This window comes from Pseudopodoces humilis, chromosome 18, assembly GCF_049639895.1.
Source record: "Pseudopodoces humilis isolate 2021_Gansu_Grassland_sample_001 chromosome 18, ASM4963989v1, whole genome shotgun sequence".
NCBI classification, from domain to species: Eukaryota; Metazoa; Chordata; class Aves; order Passeriformes; family Paridae; genus Pseudopodoces; species Pseudopodoces humilis.
In genome coordinates this window covers 11,571,136-11,584,292 of record NC_142217.1, presented here as the reverse complement: position 1 = coordinate 11,584,292, position 13,157 = coordinate 11,571,136, and the positions used below count along the sequence as shown (strand labels likewise).

Below are 13,157 nucleotides of genomic sequence, written 5' to 3'. Positions count from 1 at the left end.
AGTATATAGGAGAAACAAATCACTTCTAAATTTTCAGAGTTTTCAGCTTAACAGCACAACATCAAGTATCCTTCTTCACTCATATCAGACTGGTGTGGGTTTCATGACAGATTTTTCAAGTTTTTGTAACCAAAGCTTCACACAAATCTCTAGTAATATTCAGCAAATCAATGACCTCTTGTGGTCTAACAGGAAACAACACTTTTACCTGCATGAGCTCAGCTCGAACTGGCTGAATGTGGTCATACAGAAAGTCTGGCTGCAAGTTATCCACACACAATTCCAGAGTCCTTAAGCCCTGGCTAACGAGGGTCTGGGATCCATTGAGAGCTGACACCAAGGGGTCCATCAGCATTGGCAGGTAAGGCAGCAGCGAGCTCAGACGAACGGGCACAGTGAGGCAGAGCTCTACAAACAAGTCTTTCATGTGCTGTTTGTGAAGGCCACTTTGTAACATATTAAGTCCTGAAAATTATGGATAAGTTATACACTCACAGGAAAAAGACAGTCCACAGTTTACTGTTAAAAATTGCTATTTCCTAATTTCAGAAGAACCTGATGTTTTTGAACACTGTAGAGCTTACAGCTCTGCAAATAAAAGATTTACAAAATATTAATACCATTCATTATTCTAACTTACATCTAAGGATGTCATGCACTGAATGCTTCTTCATACACACACATATAGAAGAAAAAGCATCTATGTGTATTTTAAAGTTTAATATTGGACTCAGTAAGACGGCATTTGAATACAGCAGATAAAAAAGAGAAAAAGATAATTTGACTCAAACCTCAGCCTTGTAACAATAAAAAACAAATCCAGACAGAACAACTGTTTTTTAAAATATTTTGAATCCTGAAAAGAAACATTCATTGAGTTCAAGTACATTAATTGCCCCACACAGACTAAGCACATTCCCCAAGACATTTTTCTCCCCATAAAGATTTCACATACTCCATGAATCTATTGACATGACTTTTACATAATGATTTATTGATAACATATATATTTGCTAACTACAATAAAAACTGTCCCTACAGCTGTAGCTCTGAACCAGTCTACAGTCCTGGAATAATTCTAATTAGCTTGTCCTTAGGTTTAAGTAGCTCTCCACATTTCCTTGCTCACCCTCAGTATTTTTGGAACACAGCTCTTGCAAACATAAATGCTCAATTAATCAAACTGATTGTTATTTCCATTTCTTTGTGCAGTCTGGCACTACTTGATTTCTATTTATCATGCCCTTGCAGGGGCACACACAGGCCCTCAACTGCAGAACAGCCAGAGCTTCACTGCCGTGTTCTCCCCACAAAACCAGTGATGGCCTGGCAATGTTCCTTTGCCTACTCACTCATCCCTCAAATGCTTTATGCCAACAAAGTTATCCATTGCAAAAAAAAAAAAAAAACCCAAACCAGTGAAAGAAACAAGAAAACTCCAACAGCCCCACAATGAAAAGAAGAAGCAGCAGAAATTGTGAAGCAGCCAAAACTATGGAGCCTGAAGCAGCTGACAGTAAATGAAAAAAAGCACATTCAAGGTATTTAAATCAATTGCTAAAATCAAAATCCGAAGCTACTTATCAGGGGTAGGGTTTTAGTTTTGAGGGGTTTTTAACTACATAACATAACTTTATTACTACTATTCACATAAAAAAAATCAGAAGCTGGGGCGGGGAAAGAAGGTATTGTTCTACCTTGCAGTAAGTTTGGTAACAGCGGCAAGAATTCTTGGTATAACAGATCATGACTGCCTCCTCCAATAGATCTGAACAGTGCTCTGAGCAGCAGGAAATAGTTATAGGGCTCTTTGGCAGTCTGTGCAAGTTCCATAGAGCTGTTCACAATCTTGTGCAAATGTGGCTATAAAGAAAATAAAGCTTGAAGATTAATAAAGTATCAAATTTTATCATCATCATCGTACTGTACAAGAGTTTAGCATGAGATTGTGCAAATCTGACAACAAAAAAATATTTCCTCTCAAGTACCTGGGAATGTGGAGCAGAAATCAGAGGTGTCAGAATGGCAAGAGAGGACATTTAACAATAATAATTTACCCTGCTCTAATTTCATCACCAGTTCCTAATTTTTGTCAATGCTAAAATTACATTTTGAAAGCAAACTCTCTCAAGTGAAAAAGGCTATGGAACTGGTGGCCTTTCTAGAGCAGAGGACATGAACACCTTGCAAGATTCATTAAAAATAGTTGATAAATACCAGTATTCTCAAGGACCAGAGACAAACAGTAACGTGTCTGGCTATTATTAACATCTAAAAAGCTTTCTACATTGCTATGCAAACACTGCAAACAGCCTTCATCATTCAATTAAATTGTCTGCCCAAGGCCCCTATCATCCATCCTTCAGAAACAAAAAAAAGTAACAGAAGCATGAAACTGTGAAGGTAGTAAATTACACTCTTTAAATTCCATCTCCATCTTATAAAATCCAAGTGACCTTAATTCCAATGACAAACTGCAAGAATGAAAGAAAGATTATATGAATACTGCTTCATATTACTGTTAGTTTTCAAAGATTCTGGGAAATTGGTAATTCCCCCCTCTGCTCTACAAAGTTACCTGTATCAGAAATTTTGTTTGGTGCAAAGTACAAGGAAGAAAAACAAAGAAAACTATGAGAGAACAATTAGTGTTCCATTAAATTCTTAATGTCTTTTCTAGATACAGGCAGCTGCTGCTTTTATGAGGAAAGTGCACTCTTGCTACAAGCTCAGCATTTCTAAATTCACTGAATAATGAGATTATCTCATCAACATAAATAGATCCGTGGAATACACAATATGCTGTCAGTAGAAAAAATAGCATTCCCTAAGCCCAGACTTTCCAAGAGCACAGAAAAATCTAACTCAAGAGGTACATGTCTCTGAATATGACACAAGTGAACAAGATTCACCAACACAAAAAAAAAGTGATTTCAATCCAAGCAAAACTCTTAAGTTAATAAAGAAACAAAGGGAGAAAATATGCAAGAATTTATGCTTGTCTTGATCATGAAGTTACATGGGCTTATGGCAACCACAGACCACAGTCGTGTATCAGCCATTTATACTCAGAATCAGAACATCACTTCATAGTTTCAAATATGAAGAAAATATTCACAGAAACCATCTCTTATAAACAAGGCCATGTACTTGGAATTTGGGAAAAAATGGAAATGTGTCACAAATAGTGCTTCAAAACATTAAATGACTCTCAAATATTAGGACTGTGCAAAACTCTTAAGAGTGCTGTTTTTAAAGCACCCTTATTTTTAACACAAATGACCTTTACCTTCAGCATTTGTTCATTTTCAGCTGCAAATAGTGAAACTGAGCCAAAGACTAACTTGAACAGCTTGAGATACAGATTGGAGAGTTCCACATTAGAGCCCATTTCTGGCAGACGATCCAGAAGATACTCCACCAATATGGTTGCAAAGAGAGCAGAGGTAGTAGGGTTTGCCAAGAAAGAATTGGCAACAATCTATAATAGGAAACCACAAAGAACTTATTACTACTGTAATAAAAAGAACAAAAGGATAAATGTACTGTCCATTAAAAAAAAAATCTAAATTTTTTTCCCCATCTCCACTGCTACCCAAGTGATTATGTTTGTCCTCAGTGGAAAACAATCATGTATGTAGCTTAATGTTGAAGTCTTAGGTTAAATTTTAAATGGATATTATAGGATTTGCATTCTGTAAAACAGTAGAATATTAGCACAACAACCTGAACAAAACAAGTCCATAAAAGTACAGTACTTTTCAAGAATTAAGTCCATTCATATCTTCTCAACTGAAGTGTTCATGTTTGTATTGCATCACTTAGGTAATGTTTTTTGAAAATCCATCTTTAAATTATTTTCATAGACTACTCTTTATAGAGACCGCTTCAAATCTTACACGCTAATTTCAATATTCCTATTTATAATTCTGTGTCAGCCATATGTACCTCAAGGCATAAGATCTTTCCTACATGCTGTTCATTATCAATTCAAAAAGCAAACAATAACATACCTGAAGAGCATAGTTTTTAGAGATCCTCTCCACCATATAAGGAACAGTAGTTTGAAAGATTTCTTTAAAAGTTAAAGGGTTCATCATTGTGAACACACCAGCAAAATGCTCCAGAACTTCCTTTTCCTCTTTCATCCTGACAGTCTGACAGTTTGCTACTCGAACATATGTCTGTCCATTTCCTGCTATTTGTACCTACAGCAATTGAGACACATACACTGGTTACAGAATTTGAGTAGCTTATTCCCCATTACTCTTAAAATAGCTTCTGAAAGTAACTGAGATTTTATGGGTTTTACATGCAAGCCCCACACAACCAGAAGTTGGGCACAAGAGCCAACCACGACAAAAATACTAAAATTGTGTGTTTCCAGAACAAATTTTAAAACCAGAAAGTTAGAAATGGAGAAAGACAGCAGTAGGAGTTATCAGTGTATTTGTAAACTACTTGATACCCAAACACATTTACACTTCTTTATTACTTTCTGTAACTACAGAAGATAAACACAGACATGTGAATGCCCCAACTGTTAGCTAAACTATCTCTTTCAAGGAAAGATTTAACTCACTACATGAAAGACAATTATTTCCAGTCTGACCTGCCTGCATGAACAGACAGCTGTTGAGAAAATAACCTGATGTTTGCAAATAGTATGTTTAAATACACTTTTGAAATGAATTCTTCATGTTGAGCATTTTTCAATAGTTGTGGTAACAAGTAAAGATTTAGTGAAAATCTACTATATGCATAATCTGTGTTTTAGCTGACAAATAAATCCTTAATAAAAGATCTAACATAGAGTGACAGTATAAATAGAAGTGCTATGTGGGGAGGTTACATACCTGATAAATATCTAATGCTTGCATTGCATATTTTACCAGTTTTATATAGATTTGAGTTTCCTTGGGCTGCAACTGCTTATTAGGAATGAACTGCGCTTCTGAAAGAAGAAGAAGATAGTATTTTTAATGCTGAACTATCTGTTTTCATTCTGGAGAGGCTTTTTTTCTCTAGAATTATGAGAGATAAATACAATTAAATATGCAGTTTTACCACCAGGAGCTTTGCATGAGGTGATGCCCCACGTGATCGTCTTGACCCCACAGACCAAAGTTTTCACTAAGCTCCGGCAATCTGTGACCTGAAATGTCTGCTTATCTTCCTTTTCTTTCTCCCCTTGTTTTTCAAACACAGGTACTGGTGCAGGGGCCACGGGAGTGGCTGGGGCAGGAGATGGGACAGGAACAGGGGCTGCATTTGCTGCTGTGGGCACTCCAGGTAATGCAGCTTCAGCTGCCCCGAGCTCGGACTGGGGCTTGCACTTCTTAAAAATGACGGACAGCTGGTAGCGTGCTATGGTGTGGAATTTCAGAACAAACACCTAAGGCAAAGGAGGAGAGGCAGATCAAAGAACAGGGAGGTGGGGGGAAAGAAAAAGAAAATAAGTTTCTTCTTCAAAAATCATCCTAAATTTAATAGTACTAAATTTCAAACCAGCATACCGAGATCAATAAAACTTACAGCTATTTTTAAGTCGTTCAAATGACAGCAAATGTTTTCAAGTGTATCAATAAACTAGTATTACTTCTTCAAACAACTACTGCATCCTTGATTTTCAAAAATACAAAAAAAAATTCCATATAAAGATCTTTGAAAAGGATCACTACGTCTTCAAAGAGCAGCTATTTCTAATTGTACAGATTGTATAGTGCCATGCCAAGGACTTGTGCAAAGATCTTCTTTCAAGGCTTAAAAAAAAACCCCACACCAAAAAGCATACCCATAACCAGAAGGTATTAAAAAATGCAAGGAAAAAAAGATTTTAACTAAAATTTAGAATAAAATTATTTAAAAGAAACCAAGCTATTCAAAACAGACATTCAATTTCCTGCATGAAACTGAGTTGACAAAGCATCTCCACTACACTTGCAGAGCATTTTAAAGAGCCCTTCTCTGAAGCATTGAAGTGAAATACAGTGCACAGGCTGCTCCTACATAGTCTCATTTCTGAAGAAAGAAGAAAGTAAAATGTGATTGACAGGATATCCAAGCAATTATCAAATGCTTTAAACAAATCAATACCTCCAGCATTCTCATAAGGATGTCTCTACCATTTCCATTTTCCTGTTCACTTTTAGAGCGGATACAGTCTACCAAATTTAGCAGAAGTTTGCAAGACATGGTCTGGATACTGCTTGGCAAGGATTCATCATCAATGTTCTTGGCAAACAGCTGGACAGCCAGGGAGAGGTCATTGAGAGGCAAGTGCTGCCGGACATGATGTACCAGGTCTGCCAGGGTGCTGTATGCAAGGGGTCTACAGCCAAAACAAGGAATGAGGAAAACACACTGAGCACAACTACAAATGTTTTTAATTTGACTAAACAAGTAATTACTGCCTAGAGATGCTTCCAAATTTCTCAACGTAAGCTTTCTGTTTTCATATGCAAACCCAGAGTTCACAAGGATTTTTTTGTTACACAAGGGAATTTTAACCTGTGCAATCTAACCAATGATGGATCAATGGATCCCATAACTCTGGTATTGCCTTTCTGATCTTTCTTCCTTCACGGCAGAACACCCCACCACGTATTTTCATCAACATGCATGTTACCCACATCTTGAGCAGTGCTGGTAATCTGCAATATCATACAATCATAAATGATTCATGATTTCAAAATCAGTTATGAAAACTGATACATTTTAAAAACCATTTCATTTTAAATACCAGGTAAAGAATCTAGCAGATCAAATACTTCTAAATCTAATACATGTTGTCATGTTGGTACTTAAACAAAATGAAGTAATTCTCCTAGTTCAGATACTAACTTGGACAGCAAGCTCACCTAAAATTTAGACTACTGAAAACACAGAAATTAGGTATTCTCTCCATTTACTTTTTCAATTGCAAACAAGTCTTAAACTATTCATTGACAGAACAGTTTAAATCTCGTTCAGATTTCACACCAGACATAAGATTTAGGGTGTTTCATGAAATATTGGGCAGATACTGAATTGGTTTCTCTGTTTTGGTTGTCCTCCACAATTCAAAAAACCAAAATCATCTTCATTCACCCATTTTTCTTATTTTGTCCTACACACACATTACCATGCTGTGCCATCAAAGTGTTAAACAAAAGCCACCATTACAGCAGCAGAAGCTCTGCCAATAAAACAATCTAATAAAATTAGTTATCTGAAGCAAAGATTTAGGACCCTATACAGAGGCTGCAGCAAACATTAATTATTTTCAAAGTAAGCAGCCGTGGCAGACACTCAGATCGTTACTCTAAACTTTCTCATACCTCAGCGTCTCCCGAGCAGTGTATCCAGAGCCAATCAGTATAGATTCATCAAACAGCTTGTCCATGCATGGGATAAATTCTACAATTTAAAAACCAGAAAAAATTAATAAGCCATACACAACAATCAGCAAAGGAAATAGTCAAAATAAGATAGTTAAGCATTAAAACATTTAACTTAGGTATTTAAACCTAAAGTTAGAAAGGGATTTTAACCTAAAATTAATTCCTGAAGCTTATAAAGGGCAGTGCCATTTACAAGGAAATTTTCAAGCAATCTCTTGTGATTGTCTACTCCACTGACACTTGCCCTTTGAGTAACACTGCAGTACCCAGTCAAAGCCAATTATATTTGCAAAGACAAAGAAATGCTCAGCTTATTTATAACTTTGAAAATCTTTTTGTATATAACTAATGAGTTACTGGAAATGTCAAGCTGGGCCACCCTGCACACAACAATTCTATTTGGCCTGGCATTTTGTGACAGTCCAATAAAAATAAGTAATATGCCTCTTAAACTGACAGAAATAGCAAAAATCTTTCCAGTTTATAGGTACACTTTAAAAAAGTCCTACATACGGCTTCTCAGGTCTGTTGTCAGGATGTGCTTAGCAGCAATCAGGAGTTCTTTCCTGAGGTGTGCTGTTTCAGCTGGACAATTGGAGAGCAGCTGCAACATTCCTTTTACCATTTGCTGAGAATATTTAGCCACTAATTCCTGCAACAGAAAAAGAGTAACATGAGTACAACTACTACAACATTCTAAAGGTTTGTGTTATATTTGTGAGATAGCACTCCATTAAAATTCACTAGTTTCTCTTCCAAAATCTTATCCTAAAACTAAACTACAACAGTCATTCCATAAATGCCCAGGGAGGGGGAATGGTATATTTTTACACTGTATTCACATGAGGATACTTTTGAAAGGATAACCAACCTTCAGATATTCTACACAAATGATCCCGTCCCTACCCCCTGATGCACTGCAGTCATGTGGGTCAATTGCCTGACATAAAGCAACTAGAAACCTGATGCAATAAGGACCAAAGTAATAAAAATTCATCCTACCTGGTAAATTCTGATGATGTAAGCCAAGAAAGACAATGTTTTAATCTGAGCAGCAATAAAATCAGCATACAACTCCTTGTTATAAAGTTTATGTTGTCTGAAATTAAATCAATCAATGATTACGATTTTGTTCCTCCCCTTTAGTACCTTCACTCAGAAAATTCAGTGAAGTTTCAAATTACATCATCTTGTAGAGAAGTTCTTGCTTCTTAAAAGAATACAATCTCTCTGGAATACCCCATTTTCAACAAGCCCTCCGCCATTCAAATTCCCAGCAGCACCTTTCTACAGAAAGTCAAACCAATACAAGGCAGCACACATTTGGCTCAGTTCCCCTAACTGGGGCAAATTTTTCTCCAAGCAATATTCCCTCCCAAAGACTTGTCTGTCTCTCTCAAGCTTCAACCACTTAATCAGGTCATCCAGGCAGACAGGGAAAAGCAGAGATCTTGCTCCCACTGCCCTGACCAGAATCACTTGCTGCTCTTCAGCAACATCCATCTCTGAGGCAGGAGAAGCAGTGCCTATCCCTGCAACAGCACAAGGCTTCATGGAAGCTACACCTAGGAAGAGCACAAATCTATCACAGATGGTATGGCAAAGATTAAACAACGACAAGTGTCCACAATCCCAGGGTCTTCTTCACTGTCTGTGATGATGTCAATATTTGTCAGAAACTGTTTTTAAAAAAACTCATTATCAAATAATAAACTGGGACCTACAGCACAACTACAGACCTTAGCAATGACATACGATGCCAGTAACTTCACCTACTGAACCTTGGTAATTTTCAGTCAAATAATCATTGCTAATTTTGAGATTAAAAGCAGTAAGACTAGAATCAAAAATCACAAGATAGAAAGAAAAAATATTTTGAGCAATACTGAATGACAGGTTTAAGTAGTTTATCTCAAATACCATCAAAATACTGTTAAATGCTCTTACCTTGCTTGAGCAGAAACTTGTATTATAATAGTGTTCATAATCAAGGGCACAAATTCAGCTACTACATTATGAATGTTCAGTTTGTAGAGCTTAAAAAAAAAAAAGTATTATTAGAGAAATTTGCAAGTCACACTTGCAGTCAAATTATTGGAGAGCTAATAAAAAAAATTAAGACATCTCACCAGCTTATTTTTAGATGATATTTTAATTTCAAAAGTATATAACATTCATTTTTACTAGTATGTTAGCCAACAGAAATTACACAAGCCATTCAGTAATGAAATATTTACATGCAAAATACTGAAGTGTACTAACCTGATACATGAGAACAACAATAATAGGTAGCTCAGCCAAGACCTTTAGTGATAAAGATCCTCTGGGAATTATTGAATGCTGAAAGAAAGAATACATGCTTTATAAACAGTAAAATTATTAATTCAAAAGAGTATGTAAAACACAGTTTTACAGAAACTGCTCATTTTAGTAGCACTATATTTAATAATAACATTTAAAAAACACAAAAGCATTGGGTATTACATTAAATAAAAATCCTGTAATTACAGCTGCATAGAATATATCTGGAAAGTTTCAATCAGCTTCTACAGAAAAGTTTTGATAAGAAAAACAAGCAAAAAGCAAGTCTGTTATTTTTGCCTGGCCTAATGATCTGTGGCCCTGTGCTACAGACAGCCCCCCCAGTTAAGAACAGTCAGAACACTCACTGTCCTCGTTTCACTGTCCTCTCGCTCAGGATTCACTTTCACCACAATGGTTGTAATCATGCCAACCATTTCAGGAGTGGGAACAGTGTTCTCTGGAATCACCTGAGGGTTCTCAAAATACCGATTCTACAAGCAAAGAGCAGAAGAAAAGTATCATAATGCCAGTAATAGTCGAAAGGCCATCCATCTCCTCAGATCTCCTCCAGATAATTTTCCCCTGGAGCTGTTTTCTCCTCTCTGCACGTGATGTTTGCACTGCAGCATCTGCCTGGGCAGGACACACACCCTGCAACCCTTCCCACTGGATGGAGAAGCAGGAGAGCTCCCCCAGCCAAGGCGTTTCTCCAGCTAAAGGAAAACATCCCAAGAGTTACTCTGTATCAGGCAGGGAGGATCAGACCCCACCCTTCCCTCAAAAACACTTCTGGCTACATGGAGACACCTGCAGCCAACCTCACCCTGCTGCAGAACTTCAGCTCACTTCGATTTTCTCCTACCAGTAACAATGTGCCAGAAACAGAAGGTTTTCCAAATCAAAATCTAAATGTCTCCATTTCTAGACACAGTTTTGATAAACTGATTCACTAAAACTATATTTACTTTCTATCACTAGATGCAAAACAATTATGTCAGTATCCTTTAGAGTTAAAATTAAGAAACAAAAACTAGTTTTCTGACGATAGCAAGGGCAATTTAAGAAATAAGAAGCTTACCACTACTTTTGGAAGCTCCTTGTAAATCTGTTTCACAAAGTCCAAAAAATGATGAATCTAGGAAGGAAGAAGTCAGTTACCATAAATAATTTTTAAAAAAATAATTAAAAAACACAATTTTAGAATCTTTGTATTAACAATACAAATACATTAAATCTCTACTCACCAGTACAGTATATATTTCGTGATAATGAAAATAATCTGAAAGTGTTCTCCTACCTCCTTCGGCTCTGTCAGTATTAATTCAAATTTCACTTGGAAAGAATCTGATCTACCTATCATCTCTACATAGTTCCAATGCAGCATTGTTAGGTATAATTACTATGAGACAACTAAGTCTTCCCAAAAGAAAATCAAGGCAAAAAGCAAGAGAATCACAATGCTAACTTCCACATTTCCCTTGATGAGTCACAGAAGAGAAGAGGGGAGGCAGGAGGAAGTCAATCAGAGTAAATTCCTTTTTCAGGATTTTCCTTTACTAACTAAAAGGGAATCAATTCTCTTCCTTTGCATGGGAATTTTATTCCTTAGACTGATCATACTATCCATAAACATTTAAACTAAGTACAACTGAGCTTTAACAGTTTGTTTTTTTCCACCAGGAGTGCTAGCATTATGCAATCCTCTTTTAAAAATTACTTTAAGATTAAAAAAAGGAAAAAAAAATTAATCATATGGTTACTAAAACAGGTCAGGCAGCATAAAAGGACAACAGCAAAACAAATCAATCAATCCAGTTGAACAAAATAGCAATCCTGAAGAGCATGGCAGCAAGTTTCATCCCATGTAACAAGAATTATGACTTACTTCTTGAGTGATTGCTGGTCGAAACTGTTTGTGCAATTCAATAATTATTCTTAGACAAATCAGTACATTTTCTTCATTCTCTGTCTGGAAAATAGAAGAAAAACTTTTTAGTGAGCCCACTGCTGAATTCCTCAACTACTCAGTGGGTACTTCAAAACCCTGTAAAATTATACTCCTCTCAACAATCTGAAGTGCTCCATTAATATGGATTTGTGTGAGCAAGACACCTTTCCTTGGATACCGTGAAGTCCTAGAGTATGGCTGAAATCAAATCCACCCTGGAGGAATAAAACCCAGACATCTCAACCACTCTGTATCATCAGACCTGTTCCCATTGCCCCTCAGAGACCCCCATGTGAGACCCCTTCAAATGATGGTGTTGTGAATTCCAAGACAGAAAACAAGCTCCCAAGAATAAGCTATCTGTGAGAAAATCCTGCCCAGCGTGAGAACAGTTCCCCACATTTGTACAATCCAAGTTTCTAAAGGGCAGGAGAGAACATGCAGAAAACCTGCAGGTGCTAAGAGAGGGCATGGGTGAAGCTTAAATACAATGTCCTTCCGTTCCTGCTCCAGCAGCACAGCTACTGAAAATCCAACCCCCAGCAAATTTTGGAGATGAAGAAAGTAGATGAAAACATTTCTGAAAATTTCAAACGGTTTTAAGAGGAATTAAAAGATACCTCTAGAAATCTGAACATCACAGACAGGATATTTTTGGTATGAAGACGAAGATGTTCATTTGTTGGTATTCTGTGAATTATTTCAAGCACAAGCTTCCGGAGTTGCTATTAAAAAAAAAGGAAAAAATAATGATACAACAGAACTTTTTGAAAGGCCTACAAAACCCAATAATTGGCTGCAGCATCTCTTTCAGCTTAATAATTCTGCGTGTTGAAACAGAAAAAAGCCATTTTATTTTATGTAGACATAGGCTCATACACAAAGACATAGCCCTTCCTACTACCCACCTATGTGAATGAGGCAAATTTAACAAATTTGTCTGAAAAATCAGACTTATTTTAAGGAATGCAATTTTAAGTATTTAATGACAAAGACTGAACTTTTGCCTTTCATTCCTAACCTTCAGTAAAGTCAGTAATTTGTAACAATGTGTAGTATTTCAGTAAGAAAGCAAATTCTGTTACACCTACTTTTACTCCTTTTTCACAGAAGCCCAGACTACCATAGTTTATAAGTAACTTATTTAGAAACAGGACCATTTCAGTTCCACTCCAAATGACAGATCTATTTTTAACAAGTCTTAAATCAGTTCATTAGGTTAATCAAGGACTTCACAGCAAAAAGACAGGAGATGCTCCACACAGTTTACCTGTGCTGGCTTCTCCTGCAGAAACTGAACTTCCCCATCCTGTAGAAAGGTGAGAAACCGAGGGATGATGTGTTCCAGGAATGTAGAATATTGAGGGGATGATGTCACATTCTAATTAAGAACAAAAAATGGGGAGTTATAAAATTGACATCACACAGATTATACTCAGTTACATTCAAAGCCACTATTAAACATTTTCAATGAATTTTGAATAGATTCAGTGACTAAGTATCTGCTGACACACTACAGAACT

At 36.6% G+C, this 13,157-nt stretch overlaps 1 protein-coding gene across 4 annotated transcripts in view; it reads right to left on the bottom strand.

Moving 5' to 3' along the window:
• Positions 1–13,157, bottom strand: part of TRRAP (transformation/transcription domain associated protein) — a 74,915-nt gene that overhangs the window by 58,849 nt on the left and 2,909 nt on the right. For all 4 annotated transcript variants that reach the window (XM_014252618.2, XM_014252620.2, XM_014252619.2 and 1 more), the window contains 17 exons: positions 12,905–13,015; positions 12,255–12,359; positions 11,572–11,655; positions 10,765–10,821; positions 10,052–10,177; positions 9,645–9,722; positions 9,330–9,418; positions 8,385–8,481; positions 7,896–8,034; positions 7,320–7,398; positions 6,097–6,331; positions 5,068–5,395; positions 4,857–4,954; positions 4,014–4,208; positions 3,290–3,481; positions 1,698–1,863; positions 209–465 (listed from right to left, as the gene is read on the bottom strand). In XM_014252618.2, coding sequence (XP_014108093.1) covers positions 209–465; positions 1,698–1,863; positions 3,290–3,481; positions 4,014–4,208; positions 4,857–4,954; positions 5,068–5,395; positions 6,097–6,331; positions 7,320–7,398; positions 7,896–8,034; positions 8,385–8,481; positions 9,330–9,418; positions 9,645–9,722; positions 10,052–10,177; positions 10,765–10,821; positions 11,572–11,655; positions 12,255–12,359; positions 12,905–13,015 — 2,436 coding nt within the window. The remainder of the gene's footprint in view (positions 1–208; positions 466–1,697; positions 1,864–3,289; positions 3,482–4,013; positions 4,209–4,856; positions 4,955–5,067; positions 5,396–6,096; positions 6,332–7,319; positions 7,399–7,895; positions 8,035–8,384; positions 8,482–9,329; positions 9,419–9,644; positions 9,723–10,051; positions 10,178–10,764; positions 10,822–11,571; positions 11,656–12,254; positions 12,360–12,904; positions 13,016–13,157) is intronic.